Source organism: Podarcis raffonei, chromosome 2 (genome assembly GCF_027172205.1).
Source record: "Podarcis raffonei isolate rPodRaf1 chromosome 2, rPodRaf1.pri, whole genome shotgun sequence".
In the NCBI taxonomy this organism is placed as follows: domain Eukaryota; kingdom Metazoa; phylum Chordata; class Lepidosauria; order Squamata; family Lacertidae; genus Podarcis; species Podarcis raffonei.
Window position 1 is genome coordinate 612291 of NC_070603.1, and position 16415 is coordinate 628705.

General features: G+C 41.5%; 1 protein-coding gene across 1 annotated transcript in view; it reads left to right on the plus strand.

The window, feature by feature from the left end:
* The window catches only part of GMIP (GEM interacting protein), a 58218-nt gene extending 44913 nt beyond the window's left edge, over positions 1–13305 (plus strand). The window contains exons 19-21 of the mRNA XM_053368781.1: positions 325–613; positions 3016–3127; positions 10444–13305. Coding sequence (XP_053224756.1) covers positions 325–613; positions 3016–3127; positions 10444–10838 — 796 coding nt within the window. The 3' untranslated portion in view covers positions 10839–13305. The remainder of the gene's footprint in view (positions 1–324; positions 614–3015; positions 3128–10443) is intronic.
* Positions 13306–16415: the final 3110 nt, after the last annotated feature.

Sequence of the window (16415 nt, forward strand, 5' to 3'; positions counted from 1 at the left end):
CAAGCAGCAGTATAATAATACTGCTGGGAAAATGTGATCCCTTCTCTGACATTATCATCATTGCTGTACCATGTGGAATGCAGTTGCCTAAGTGTCACAGCCCCTATTGAATGGAACCAGTGATGAAGGACCCATCCCATGCATGCCAACCATGGAAATGCTTTTCAGAATGAAGTGGAGAAGCCCTGAATCCACAAAGTCACAAAATGAAAATGACTACCAACCTTACTGAAAATGTAGCCTAAGCACCTCAGTGTCTCCCATTTCTGGAAAATGTTTAGGTTCAGACCTTTGATGATTCATTCTCTCTCCTCCCCCCTCAAGAGTGGCTGAGAGATATGAGGATAACAAGATGTCTCCCAACAACCTGGGGATCATATTTGGGCCCACACTAATCCACCCTCCCTTGAGCAATGAAGTTTCCATGTCGTGCCTCGTGGACTCAGGGTACCAGTCCCAGCTGATTGAGTTTCTCATCCTCAACTACGAAAGGATTTTTGGGATGGATGACCTGCCTCCATCTGTGCTTTGTGAACGTGAAAACTCTTTGAAAGAAGCAATTGCCAATGAAGCTCTTTCAAGCAGCAAAAGAGATGTTGATGCACCTTCTGAGGTAGGAGTGGGGGCGGTATTCCCAAGCACATGCTTCCCTTCATTTCCCTACTCCTTCCCACATTGCCTCTACAGATATACTTCCATGGGCACCCCTCAAAATGGTGGTGCTAAGAATAGGGGAAGTACCGTATTTTTCTGTGTATAAGATGCTCCCATGTAGAAGACGACCCCTATTTTTTTGAACCCAAAATTAAGAAATCGATATTTTAGGGTTGCCATATCTCTAGAAGTGAAAATCTGGATGATTGGTGGCAGCAGAAGGTTGTTGAGCTTTTTTTGGCCAAGTGGGCAAAGTGTAACCCCCAGTCCCCCCGCCAAACACACAATCCAACCCAGACATTTGCTAGAAAATTTAAAGATCCTCCCGGCAATCAGCCTGTGATGGCTGGCAGAACTGGTTCTGGCAGCTTTTTCATGGCAGCCACAGGAAGGTAAGTAGTGTTTCTTAAAACTCCTGTGCATTCACCATCTCTGTATAAGGTAAAGGTACCCCTGCCCGTACGGGCCAGCGTGTCCGACTCTAGGGTTGTGCGCCCATCTCGCTTAAGAGGCCGGGAGCCAGCGCTGTCCGAAGACACTTCCGGGTCACGTGGCCAGCATGACGAAGCTGCTCTGGCGAGCCAGCACCAGCGCAGCACACAGAAACGCCGTTTACCTTCCCGCTATAAAGCGGTACCTATTTATCTACTTGCACTTAGGGGTGCTTTCGAACTGCTAGGTGGGCAGGAGCTGGGACCGAAAGACGGGAGCTCACCCCGCCGTGGGGATTCGAACCGCCGACCATGCGATCGGCAAGTCCTAGGCACTGAGGTTTTACCCACAGCGCCACCCGCATCCCCCATCTCTGTATAAACCAAACCCCAATTTATGACTTTAAAAATTAGCCAAAAACATTGTCTTATACATGGAAAAATACGGTAATTGCAAAAACACAGGATGCCAGATTCAATATAGAAATCATCATGTATAAAAGGAGTATTTGACATTGGTGGGACAACATGACTGTATCCAGGTCAGGAGAAAAATGATCATACCATGTTCTTGTCCTGTAGCTACTAAGGTCAGGACAGGGGTGAAAATAGCCAGGTTATAGTACAAATGCCTTCCCTACATGTGGCCACATATTCCGTCCTTGGTATCCAGTCACTGTTGGTGGGCTGAGATGCTGCTGCTCTCCCAGCTTCCTGGAGGGAGGCAGCTGAGGCCCAGGGAGCTCAGCACTGTGTAGGCACAGAAGGGCAAGAGCAATGGACTGGCTCCACTGTATTGCCCAGGGCCAAGCTTCTTCCATAAGTGCCTGCGGCATACGGTGCTTGGAAGCTGGGAGAGCCAGGGCACCTCACTGACAGCTACCATTGGTTTCTATAGCTAAAGGATCTCAGGTGATTTTTATTTTATTTTTTATTTTTTGAGATGTATCAAGCTGTTACTAGTCAAGGTTGATGGTACTAGGTAATGTGGACCATTTCTGAATTTACTATAAGAGCTGAGCTGTGGAAGAATCACATGATGGTTTTGTTTTGGACTGAACCCCTTTTTGCTACAGGTAAAGGAATTGCATGTTTGAGTCACATATGCATGACCTTTTGCACATGAAAACCTAACATGTCAAGGGAAAAATTAGCCTAGAACTCTTCTCCTAAGCTTTATATATGCAAGCAGTGTTTTATGGGAGAAAATTCAAAATGCAGTCCCTGATCTGTAGTTTGACGCAGTACAATCCATGTGCTTCTGCTCAGCACATACCTTGGTTCTAAGACTACTGCCAATATGAGTAACAGGCCTTATGATTACTGGGCATACAAGGATCCCTCATTTCTCATATTCTGTTGCCTCCATCTTTTCTTCTGAGCTTGTCAGTCTGTATGTGGTTGACCTCTGTGGTGCAAACTGCGATGGAGACACCAATGTTCTACATTTTACAAGGATCTCAATTTTAAAAAATAAATTGCCAAGCAGTGTATGGGGGTGGGGGGAGCGAAATTTTGCCAACATTTCAACTTTATCAGAATAGATCCATTTTTTGACATTTCAAAAGCACATAATATGACAAATGGCAGTGACCAGTTTCAAATTCTGAAAACAAAATGTGAGCAAAATGGATGTTTCAACAGGGAACATTCTGAAACAAAAATATTTATTAAATAATGAAAATACCCCCCCACACACATTTTTTTAAAAAATGTGGCACTTGAATTTAAAACTTTTAAATGAAATTCTGTAATTAAATGATTATATACACACACAGTAATGGGATTCTTTCCCTCTGACTCTGATTCTAACTTTTTGAAAGTCCTTTTGCAAGTTTGCTTTTCTTGCAGCAGCCACACCTTCATACAGGTGTGGCTATATGGGGAGCGCAATACACAGATTCACAAACATGGCTTTTCCTCCCAACAGAAGTCCTCCTCTAAGCCGTATCTGGATGAAGACAATAGCACTGCTGTGGATTCTGCCAGGCAGAAGCAATGTATGGAGCAAACCCACTTTCCTGAAAGTGGGGAAACCATAGGTAAAGTTCTTTCCTAGATCCTGATCAGGCATTTAAAGAATATTGGTTCCTATTTTGGGGAGAGAATATTGTATTCTTCAGGTTCAACAGTGCCCCACTCTTCCTCCAAACCATTAAGATCCACAATTTCTCCCTCATAACTTCCAGACACCCTGTCTCTCTAGATAATGTTTCTATATCAACATTTCGAGAAGCCACTGCATTCTAAATTTTGTCTGCTCTAGTATTAGAATGGCCAAACTCAAATGATATATCTCGATATAATAAGAAAGGTATGACCCCCCCATAGGAGGATTTGTACTGCCACATCACTCCTGGTTTGGCGTGAAGTCATGGTGCTGTGGGGGTGCAAAAGTGAAGGCAGGTTGCGCAACAGCAGAGGTCATGGCATAGGAGTAGGCCAGGAGAGACAGTGAGGGGGGGAAGTGGTTAAAGAAATGGCAGACATTTGAGTAAAGCAGAGATAGAGAGAACTGAAAGAAAAATTGTGATTTTAAACCACAGCAGAGGTTTGACTAAAGGACCTTCATTGTCAAAACATTGTATGAAAGTACTATGGAGTATTTTAGAGCATTGCATATTTTATATCTCTCACATGAGGCAGCTAAGGAATTGGAAAGGGAGAAGTTTGAGTACTGGAGATACAGGGAGATACACCGGAAGCAGGGGAAAGGGACTGTTCTAAACAATGACAGAAGTTTTGAGTAAAGGGAGATAAAGAGACACTGAGAGGAAAATTGCAGTTTTAAACAATGGCAGAGAAATGAGTGAAACAGGGCTGTAAAGTCACACAGAGAGGGGAAAAGTGGTTGTTTTAAACAATGGCAGAGGTTTCAATAAAGCAGGGATGGAGGAACACTGGTGATTTAAAATAATGGCAGAGGTTTGAATAGAGCAGGCAGAAGTGACACTGCGGCGGGGGGGGGATGGCAATTTAAAACAAGGTTTGAGTACAGCAAGAAGGAAGTTTAGAAAGGCTCTGTTGTGTTAGCTTCTGTGTTGCATCCATCTCTGCTATTTTTCCATCATAAAACTAGGTTTTATTTTGTTTTTTTAAAAAAAACAACAACAACTCCTTGTCCCATCATTCCTGCTTTATTTAAATCTCTGCCATGGATTAAAACCACCATTTTCCTCCCAGTGCCTCTCCACCTCAACTCCAGTGCTTGGGGAAGCCCAACAAAGGAAGTGATCAAAGAGGAGCTTTCCTCGTCATTAACTTTTAATAAGCATTGCTTTGGGACATCTTTCTTTTCTTTTTTTAATTTCTTTTTATTGAATTTCACTTAAATAACCAAAAGAAAAAACAAATCAACAATTTCAAAAGAAATATCCATACATAACACAAAAATAGCATCAGTTTCCATTACAATTCTTTGTCTTCTTCCTTAAATCTTTATATCTTTAAATCTTTAAATCTTTCCTCTACATAGCTATTGACCTCCTTCCCTCCCGATTTCGGGCTTCTTAATAAAACTTCTTTCTTTTTTCTGCAGCTTTAATTGTTAATGGTTTGCGCATCGTAAGATTTATATCAAACCTGCTGTAGTTTTTAAGTTTCTATAGTTTCCTTCAATGTATACCATAAATTTATTCCAGTCACTAATAAACTTTGTATTTTTTTTGTTTCTATTTTTTTGCATCATTTTTGCTAGTTCAACATATTCAAATAATTTTGTTTGCCAATCTCTGATAGTTGGGGTGTTTGGGCTTTTCCAATTTTGTGCTATTAATATTCTAGCCGCTACTGTTGCGTATTGGAATAGTGTCTTATCTTCTTTTTTAATTTCATCCCCAATTATTCCTAGTAAGAAGGCTTCTGGTCTTTTAGGGAAAGTGTATTTAAATATTTTTTTTAACTCATTATAAACAAGTTCCCAGAACTTCTTCATTTCTTCGCAGGTCCACCACATATGATAGAAATTGCCTTCTTTGATTTTACACTTCCAGCAAGCCTTATTTCCTGTTTTGTACATTTTCCCTAGTTTTGCCAGTGTGATGTACCACCTATACATCATTTTTTCCAAATCTTCTCTAAGCGTAATGCATGCCGTGAATTTCATTCCACTGCTCCATAATTTCAACCACTTATCATATTCTATATTGTATCCCAAGTCCATTGCCCATTTTGTCATTTATTTCTTCATCTTTAGTGTCCCATTCTAATAATATGTTATACATTTTAGATAATAACTTGGTTTTACCTTCAATTATTTCTATCTTTTTTTATTAAGGATTTTCTTGTTTTACAGAAGTGTAGTGCCTCGTATTTTTTTCTTTTCTTCTTCCATGTAACATTTTTACAAATCTGTTTCATTTGTTGAGGCATTAGGGGGAGAAGAAAAAAGAAAGAAAAAAGAAAGGGGGGGTGGAGAGAGGGAAGATGGATGGGGGTGGGGTCGGGTGGCGGTGTTTCTATTATGTTTAATGTAAGTAGAGTTTGGTGTCAGCGTTGCTTGTGTTGTTCACTTGTGTTCCTTTGGTGGTGAGAGAGGTTGGGGCTGGCCTAGGGTGTGATTGTTTGCTTGTGATTGGCTGTGGTGATCTTTGTTTTTGTGTGTGAGTGAGGTGGGTGGGTGTTTTGGATCAGGTTAGCCATATTGATTTGTATGCTGTTGGTGGATTATTGTCATTGTCCTGTTGGGTTGTGTATGTGATAAAGGGGAGCCATACCGGAGTGAAGGCGTCTTCTTCTGTTTGTCCCCGTGTCAGTTTCAGTTTATTAGTTAATTTTTCTAGTAGGGCTGTTTCCCATACTATTTGGTACCATTGGTCCATGCTTACTCCTGACAGGTCTCTCCAGTGTCTGGTTATGGTGTTTCTGGCTGCTGAGAGCAGGTGGGTTATGAGTTCTTTGTGGTGTAAATGGGCATTGTTGTCTTGGAAGATGTTTAGTAGGGCCAATTCTGGGGTGATGTCTATTACTTGCTTAGTTATTTTACATATTTCTTGTATGCCTGTTGTCCAGAATAGTTGAATTTTGGGACACCCCACCACATGTGGAGGTATGTGCCTGTGGAGGTGCACCCTCTCCAGCATTTTGGTGAGGTTCCTGGGTGTATTAGCGCTAGTTTCCTTGGTGTTAGGTACCACCTGTAGGTGAGTTTCAGTGTGAGTTCTTTTCTTTTTCAATTATTTCTATCTGAAATTTAGATTTTTTCTCATTTATCCCTACTTTTTTATCTTCCTTCCATACTGCATTTATTTGATGAAATTGCAGCCAGCCTGTTAATTTATCTTTCAACTCCTCATATGTTCTCAATTTCCAGCCGCCTTCTGATCTTATCAGAAGGTCTTCATAAGTCAGTCTTTCTCCTTCCATGTTTGCTTTTTTGGTTGTTAGGATGTAAATTGGTGATAGCCACCAGGGTGTTTTCCATTCCAAAAGTTTTTTATTTTTCTCCCAAACTTCATATAGTGGCCCTCTGATAATATGGTTTGAAAAACCTTTATGTACCTTTTCTTTATTTAGCCACAAAAAAGGCATGCCAACCGAATCTGTTGTTGAAGCCTTCTAGGTCTAGCAGGTCAGTGTTTTCCAAATTAATCCAATCTTTCATCCAGCAAAGGCAGGAGGCTTCGAAATATAATTTCAGGTTTGGCACCGAGAATCCCCCTCTTTCTTTCCGATCTGTGAGTAATTTGAATCTAATTCTCAGTCTTTTCCCTTGCCATATAAATTTCGAAAGAGTTTTTTGCCAATCTTTAAACATTGTGGAACCTCTAATCACTGGAATGTTTTGGAATAAAAATAACATTTTTGGGAGTATGTTCATTTTTATTGCCGCCATCCTTCCCGACCACGAAAGTTTTACTCTGTTCCACGTATCTAGATCTTTTTTAATTTCCTTCCATGTTGTAAAATAATTGTCCTGAATTAAGTTTATGTTTTTTGTAGTTAGCCAAATTCCCAAATATTTTATTTTTTTAACCACCTTGATTCCATTCTGTATCTCTAATTTTTCTCTTTCATCTTTTCCCAAATTTTTGGTCAACATTTTTGTCTTTAATTTATTTAACTTAAAACCAGATAGTTTACCATACTCTTCTAGTATTTCCAAAGCCTTACTAACACTTTTTTGCAGCTCTTCTAAGGATAACATCAAATCATCTGCGTACGCTTTTAGTTTGTATTCTTTCGTTCCTACTTTGATCCCTCGAATCTCTGGTGTTACTCTTATTTTGTTCGTGATTACCTCCAATACCATAATGAATAAAAGCGGGGATAGAGGGCATCCCTGTCTTGTTCCTTTTTCAATTTTGAATGAATTTGTTAAATTGTTGTTTATAATCAATTTAGCAGATTGGTTCAAATAGATCGCTTTTATTCCTTCCATGAATTCGCCCTCTAGCCCTGCTTTCTTCATGCTTTTTAGTAGGATCTGCCATGAAACATTATCGAATGCCTTCTCAGCATCGATTAAAATCAGCGCTGCAGATATTTCATTCTTACACTCCAGATATTCAATGATGTTTATGATATGCCTTACATTATCTTTGAGTAACCTATTTGGGAGGAATCCTGCTTGATCTTTATGTATTAAATTTACTAGACATTTTTTAAGTCTGCTTGCCATCACCTCTGCAAAGATTTTGTAATCGTTATTTAATAATGATATAGGCCTATAATTTTTTATATTTAGTTTATCCGTGTCAGGTTTAGGAATCATCGTAATATGAGCCTCTTTCCATGTCTCTGGTATCTTTCCTCCTCTTAAGATGTTATTCATGATGTCACATAGCACTGGCGTTAGTTGGTTTTCTAATACTTTGTAATATTTAGCTGACAATCCATTCGGTCCTGGGGCTTTCCCTGGTTTCATCTTCTTTATCGCATCCTGGATCTCTTCTGCTTTTATGGGTTTATTTAATTGAGTTCTTTCTTCCTCTGTTATAGTTTTCCCACTGTAGTCTTCTAAATATTTTTCTATTCGGGTTATCTCTTCATCTTACTTTTTATACAATTTCTCATAAAATTTGAGGAAGTTTTCCTTTATTTCTTTTGGGTCTTCTATCAATTACTCCTCTATTTTTATCTTATTTATCACATTTTGTTTTTGCCTTCTTCGCAATTGCCAAGCTAATAATTTACCTGTTTTGTTAGCTGATTCGAAGTATTTTTGTTTCATTGACTTAATTTTCCATTCAACTTCTTGACTTGTTAGCATTGAATACTGTGTTTGTAATATTTTTATTATTTGTATGTTTTGTTCGTCTTTCGGATTTGTTGTTAATTTTTTCTCACATTCTCTTAACTGACTGAGGATTTCCTCTTTCTTTTGTTCTCTTACTTTCCTCTTATAACTGTTTTGCTGGATGAGAAAACCTCTTAGGACCACCTTGCTGGCATCCCAGACTACATCTATGCTTGTTTCTTTATTAAGATTCAAACTGAAATAGTCTTTTAAGGTGACTTTGGCCTTTTCAATAACTTCTTCACTCTCCAGTAGATATTCATTCATTCTCCACCTGAACCCGCCCTGTGATACACCTTTTATTTCAAAAACTATCGAATTATGATCAGAGAGAGTTCTAGGTTGGATTTCACATTTCAGAGTTCTTAATGTTAGTTCTCTTGAGACCCAGATTTGATCAATTCTGCCCCAACTCTTATGTGGTTCTGAAAAGAAGGTGAATTGCTTCTCTATTGGGTGTTTGTATCTCCAGATGTCTATTAAATCAAAATTTTCCTCCAGGTTATTAAAGGATCTTGGCAGTTTCCCTTGGTTACGTTTTTTCTTTTCTGATTGTCTATCTATTTCTGGTGCCGGCACTCCATTAAAATCTCCCAATAATATCGTCTTGTTACACTCTAACTCTAGCAATATTTGTTCCAGTTTCTTAAAAAATTCCAATTTGTTCAGATTCGGGGCATATATGTTTATCACGTTAAATTTTTCACCCTGGAAATTAATTTGTACCCCCAAAATCCTTCCCTCATCGTCTTTACAGATTAATTTGGGTTCCCGTTTTTCTTTGACATATATCGCTACCCCTCTTTTTTTCCCCCGCAATAGAATTTATAAACTCAACCCCCAGTTTTTTGTTTATCAAAATATGTTTATGCTTTTTGGTCACGTGTGTCTCCTGTATACAGATTAAATCAAGATTCTTTCTTTTCAGGGCATTCACAATTTTATTCCTTTTGGTTTTTTCATTCAAACCATTCACATTCCATGACAAAATTTTCAGATTCATTATTATGCTTACTTTCCAATCTACAAACAACTAATAATTTAAATTCGAGTGGTTTTGTTTTCTGTATCCTCTTCCTCTTCTTCCTCTTCTTCTTCCACTACTCCCTCTTCTTCTTCCTCTTCTTCTACTTCTTCTTCCCTTCCTTTATCTTTTTGTTCTTTTCCTTTCTCTCTTTTTCTTCTTCTCTCCTCTACATCTCCATTTCTTCCTCCATATCTCTCCTCTACTTTTCCAAGATCTTTCTCATATCTCCACAGAAATTTCTTCACTTCTTGGGTCTCGGTAATCCCGAATCTTTTATCTTTATAGAAGAAGGAGATCCCTTCTGGGAACTCCCATCTATGTTGTATGCCTTTTTTTTAGAACACTTACTAGCTGTTTGTAACCTTCTCTTTTGCGTAGGAGTCTGGTTGGTATTTCTTTAAAAATGATAATTGCTCTGCCTTCAATTATTAATTTCTTTTGATAGCTTGTTCTTAATATTGTATTTTTCATCTCTATCGAATTGAATATGACTAAACAGTCTCCTGGAACTTTTTTTGATTTTACTTGTTTAGACCTCATTTTTATTCTAAAAGCATTTTCCATCTTATATGAGACCTCTTCTTCTTTCAATTCCAACCATTTCACTAGTTCTTTAGTCATTTTTTCTTTAATGTTCTCATTTGCTTCTTCTCCTACTCCTCTAAACTTTAGGTTTAGCTGTTTCTGTTTCATTTCAATCATCGCTAAATTATCTACAACTTGATCTTGATTTCTATTCAGTTCTCCTATTTCATCTTTTATCCTATCTGTCTCCTTCCTTTGTTCTTTCATTTCTTTTTGTATTTTTTTGTTTGTTTCTTCCATAGTCTTTGATCAAATTGTTAAGTCTTTAATTTTACTAGACAGTTCTCCTACTACTCCCTCTATTTTCTTGTCTATCATGCATCTCTCCTAGCTTTTTCTCCATATGTATTTCACTCTGTTTGAATTCCTCCTTTGTTTTTAGCCATAAGATATCTAAATCCTTAGATTTGGGACATCTTTCAAGTTAAGATTTGTTGCTTCCTGGGATGATACATTCAATAGGTTGTCTGCTTCCCTAATTCTCCATAATGTCTCTTCTCCTCACTCAGAGTTGAACAGCAGTGATGGCACCAAACAGAATGACGCTATACTTGACCCTGAAGCTGCCAATGTCAGCCCACAGACCAGGGGGCGCTTCAGCCGGATGCCTGTGAAGCACCCTCGCACTGTCACCCCCATAGTGTCCAGTCTGCCCCTGCTGGCTGCTACCATGGCTGGCTCAGAGGCAGGAAGCCGTCTCCTGGAGCAAGGTACAGACAGCCGCAGCAACTCGCCAGACACTCGAGGGCAGCACAAGCACTTTGAGATCACTCCGGAGACTGCCAGGATTGTCTCCAAGTTCCAGACTCAGAATGGGAGCCAAGACTGCTGTCCTGCAGGGCTGGAAAACCCACTGGAGGGAGAGCCTGTGGATGCATTGGGAGGAAGCAGGACTGAATCTTGAGCCTTAAATGTTTTTGTCTTAATTTTTTAGGAAGCAAACCAGACAAAGGGCTTGAATTCCAGTTCCAGGAACAATTTGGAATAACTAGACCCTAACTTTGCAAAAGCAGGAAAAACTGCTGTTCACCTAAGAGTACACTTGAGAACTGGGGAAGAAACAGCCCTGGGTGTATCTCACAGAAACCTAGGAGGGATGATGCCCCCTCCAGATTTAACTGTTGCATTTCTTGCTTTGCAATGCCTTTGCAATGGAGGCGAGGAGCCAGTGCGGAGCTGCTGGGTTGCTGTAAGCTACAAAGCCATTGGTGCAGTCTCTCGAAATGGGGCTGATGCTGAAGGGTGACTTCCAGGGGGCAGCCAGGAGCATTTGGTGGGAAGAAGAGTCAAGGGCAGAGCCTAAGGCATAGCAGGATGTTGCTTGAGGTCCCAGGGGAGTCGTTTGTCAGCATGGGGTGGCTGTTTTTCCAGGGGTCGTGTTGGGGATAAAACACATTTGGGGTGTTTGGGGGCAGGGCATGACTGTTCAAGTAAAATCCAGGGTAGTTCAGGGGTGGTTTTTTCCACCTGGGCTGGGTATGGTTTGAAAAGGTGATGACATTACGCTGAGACTACATTACGCTCAACCAGACCAGACTGCCACATGCAGGGCTATATTCGGCAGGTTTAAAGATACCAGAATATTGAGAAAGGTGAGTTCCATGACCTATATAAATTTTGCAAATTAAGCAAAGTTTCATAACTTCTCTTACTTTGCATACTTCTTTTTATTTCTTACTTTTGTGCATTATTTATTCTACTGCTGCTGTTCATACCGAGGGGGCAATGGAGCCCCACTGCCTGAGCTTTGGAAATCTTGTAACAGCTACCTCTCTTGCTTCTGAGCTTTCAGGGGGTATTGCCCAAAAAATTCAAACACATCTTTGCAGTCTTCAGAGCTACAAACCGTTTTTGTTCTGTTTTTGTTCTGTTTTTTTTTTTTTTTTACAAAAGAGAACAGATTCTCAGGAAGCAAAGCTTTGCAGTGTCATTTTCTGTGCCTTTTCTTCTTCTGTGCCTGCCTAGAATTGCAGTGTTTGGGGCAAAGGTAAGTTGTAATGCTATAAGTGAGGAGGGAAGCGTGACTGGCAGAGGACACATGGAGGCAGGACAGCTACTGTCCTTGGGAGGCTGCCTGCTGCAGAGGTGGGTGGAGGAGGTGCTGCTAGGATGTTTCAACATCAGCCTGATGGCGATCATCAATATTTAGGTTCTCTGTGCAGCTTTGGCTGCTTCATAGATGATGGAATTCCTTTGTTCAGTTCCTTGCAGGAAGTTGCATGTACTGCATGTTTCCGCCATCCATGGAGTAGGAGACAACAAGGCGACTGTGACTCCTCCCACCATTTCTTCCCCAGTTCTGTCCTCCATGCTTAGGGCTCAGACACACTTACCTTTAGCTCCTCTCTTTCCAGGCACAAGTCCATGCTTAAAAGCTCCATGTCCCAGCATGGTGGTTCTCTCTCTCTCCCCTCCCAGCTTTGCCTGCAAAAACCCGCTCTTTCACGCTCAGTTGAAGCAAACATCAAGTCAGGTTTTCTGTGGATTTCCATTTGCTCTGATTGAACTTTAAAGAGTGGGTTTTGGTGGGCAGAGCTCCAGACCAAAAAGAAAAAAGACTACTCGGACATAGAGCTTTAAAGTGTGGGCAGTGCCTGGAAAGAGCAAAGGAAAGGGGAGTGTAGTAAGCCCCCCTCCTTGCCTGCTTTGAGTCCTCTCACCACAGCAGGTGAAGAAGAAGAAGAGGAAGAGTTTGGATTTGATATCCCGCCTTTCACTCCCTTTAAGGAGTCTCAAAGTGGCTAACATTCTCCTTTCCCTTCCTCCCCCACAACAAACACTCTGTGAGGTGAGTGGGGCTGAGAGACTTCAGAGAAGTGTGACTGGCCCAAGGTCACCCAGCAGCTGCATGTGGAGGAGCGGAGACACAAACCCGGTTCCCTAGATTATGAGACTACCGCTCTTAACCACTACACCACACTGGCTCTCTGTGTGACCTCTGTGGATGGCAGAAGTGGGCAGTGAAGGAGTGGGCAGATCCATGTCTGCCTTGTCTGTCCCCCAGGTCAAAAGGTAAAGTAAAGGTTCAAGCCTTGGTTGTAGGCTGGCAAGCTACTTCATGTGAAGGGGAACCTGCTACCAGTTGGGACTTCCAGCCCTGTACGCATGCCCTGAAGTACATGCCTTTGTATGCGCCTGCTGGCTACATGCCAATTCTGACACAGAATGTAATGCTAGCAGAATAGGAAATTTGCCACAAGTGAAGCAATTGTCACTAGTGTTGCCAGAGAGCACCTGAGGCGACTCCCGGCTGGATGCCAGGTTCCTCGGTCAGAGCGGAGAAGAAACAAGAAGAGACAACCAGGTGTAATGCATTGCAAAGCGGGCTATTAAGCCTTTGGTCAGTTTATTGGTCAACCAAAGTTGGAGAAAGTGTGCATGTTTTTTTTAATAACTTTACATTGAGGAGAAAAAAATAAGTCTTTTTCTTTCCCAAACATCCAAGTCCCATGGGGTCAGTGTCACAGATGCATCACACCTCCAGGCGGAGAAGCTACATTCTGGAGTTTGGGCTAGAAACAGGTTTTTCCTGTGACCCATTAAGGCAACAATACAGCACCCAGAGGTCCCCATTATGCAAAACCCCTGGATAAGAGTGGTAATCATTAAACAATTGCCAGAGCCCTTAAAGGTGGGATTTCCCCTGGAGAGTCTGCCTGCGTGACTTTAGGGATTATGGATGGCATTAGGATTCCCACGATGCAAGGCGTAACACACTTGGTCTATAGTTTAGGAACAAAATCATACCTTTACAAGCGATTTTACACAAGGTTACAGGAAGAAAAATAATTTTTCGAAGAGAGATGCGACATTTTCTTAGCTGAGCAGTTCCTAGTGAAAGCTCTGGTTTCGAGAGTTCGCTACTTTGTCGCTCTTAGTCTTGCAGAACGTTCCATAGCTGCAGTACCACTAAGCCAGCCACTAGGGGCGCTGTGGAGCAAGGATGTTGAAGTGGGACAGCTGATCCCTTTCAATCTTGCCCGTAGGCGACGAGATGAAAAGGGGGCAGGCAGATGCCTTTATTTGAAACCGGCGGCAATGAACGAAAGGGGGGGCAGGGAGAGGAAAAGAGACGGGACAGATCTTTCTCAAGGCGTAATCGTGTAGCTGCAGGTGGTGGTAACTGGGAATAGAAACGGGGCACTGGATTTTGGTAACAGGAGGCAGGAGAAGAAAGGAGGTGGCTTGTGAGTAGCTCACAAAGTGGCAGGAAGCAACCTTGGGCTGAAGTCATGCCGGTCTCAAGGCAGATCTCAAAACAGCCATTTCGCGCCCCCCCCCCCGTCCTGCATCTTCAGTCTAAATCCACATGCAGTCAGGGTGCAATGGTGCCACAGCCAGCTACACATCTACGCATAGCTAGCGTTACACATATTTATCAATTAATGCAAACCTCATTTTCTTCTCTGGAGATCACTTGTAGACGGCTAAGATGGTCTTCCATGAACACGGTTTTAACAGTGAGTCCGTAAGTGACTGTGGAGGCCAGTTCTGGATCCACATGTCCTTCCACAGTGGAGACACAGGTTTCCAGGTGGGAGTTGATCAGGATGAGGGTTTTCCAAGTGTGCCTTCCTCTTAACACATTTCTCCCTTTTGCCCTGAGTTCACGCTTCTTCAAAGCCCATGACACCTTTGGTAAAGGCTCACAGGCCAGCATTGCCCAGTTATCAGTGCTTATGTTACATTCTTTTAGATGTGCCTTGAGAGCATCTTTAAACCTCTCTTGTTGTCCATCGGTATTTCGCTTTCCATTCTTGAGTTCGGAATAGAGTAGTTGCTTTGGAAGACGATAGTGAGGCATCCAAACAACATGACCAGTCCAATGAAGTTGATGTTGAAGAATCATTGCTTCAACACTGCTGATCTTAGTTCGCCTGTCTTTCCAAGTGATGTGTAAAATTTTTTGGAGACACCATTGATGAAATCTTTCAAGGAGTCAGAGATGGCATTTATAAGTGGTCCATGTTTGACAGCATACAGTAAGCTTGGTAGTACGATAGCTTTGGTTTCGCTGCAAATGTCCCACTACTCAAATGCTCTGCACTTCAATCAGGAGATAGCTGCACTCACAGAGCTCAGGCGATGCTGGATTTCAGCATCAATGTCAGTCCTTGTGGAAGGATAACTGCCCAGGTAGGAGAAGAGAAGTGATTGACACTTTCCAAAGTTACACCATTAAGTTGGATCTGTGGTGCTGCGGAAGGGTTGTTTTGTGCTTGTTGGTGCAGCACTTTGGTTTTTTGGATTTTGAGCAACAGGCCAAACTTTTTGTAAGCTTCTGCGAAGATATTTAGGATGGTTTGGAGGTCATCCTCTGAGTGTGCACACACTATGTTGTCATCAGCATATTGAAGCTCTATGACAGAAGTTACAGTAACTTTACTCTTTGCTTTCAGCCTACTCAGATTAAAGAACTTTCCATCTGTTTGATATATGATTTCTACCCTGGTGGGAAGTTTCGCTTCGTCAATGTGTAGGATCATGGCAATGAAGGGCGATAACACATCTCTGATTAATGCCCAATTCCACTGTGAATGGTTCACTTTGAGAGCAAGTGTTATCCGCAATAGTTGCTGTCATATTATCATGGAGGAGCCAAAGGGTGTTCACAAATATATCAGGAGAACAGTCCACAGGGCATTACGATTTACAGTGTCGAAGGCCTTAGTAAGGTCAATAAACGCCATATACAGGGGTTGGTTTTGCTAGCTACATTTTTCTTGAAGCTGTCGAGCAGTAAAAATCATGCCCACTGCCCCCTAGAACAGGCATCCCCAACCTTTGGCCCTCCAGATTTTTGGACTACCAATCACCACTGGTTCTGTTAGCTAGGAATCATGGGAGTTGTAGGCCAAAACATCTGGAGGGGCGCATGTTGGGGATGCCTGTCCTAGAAGGTCTAAAACCATTTTGGGATTTAGGAAAGGTCGCCCCAGATATTGTTAAGAGACAGTTTGCTAAGATCCTTGCAAGAGGTTTGCAGGCTGCAGCTAATAAAGAGATGTCTCAATAATTTCTGCAGTTCTATCACCTTTTTTAAAAAAAAAGATTGATAACTCTGGCATCCATAAAGTCTGCTGGGATCTCCTCTCTCTCCCAGATTTTTTTGATGAGCTTGTGAAGTGGTTGTGTAAATTTAATCCGGCCCACTTTGAAAACTTTGGCAGGTATCCCATCAGGTCCACTGGCTTTGTTGTTTTTCATTTCATTAATAGCTGTACATAGCTCTCCCAGATTTGGAGATATTGCAGGGCCATCTATCATTTGTTTTTGCGTGATTTGTGAGAGGACCTCAGCAGCTACAGGGGAGTTGCGATTAAGGAGATGATGATGATTGATTGAATTTATATACCACCCTACACCCGGAGGTCTCAGGGCAGTTCACAGAATAAAATCTAAATATAAAACCACAAAATACATAATCAAAATAAAAACAACAACCCAATAACCCTCCCCACCCAAATGAACTTCCCTGGGG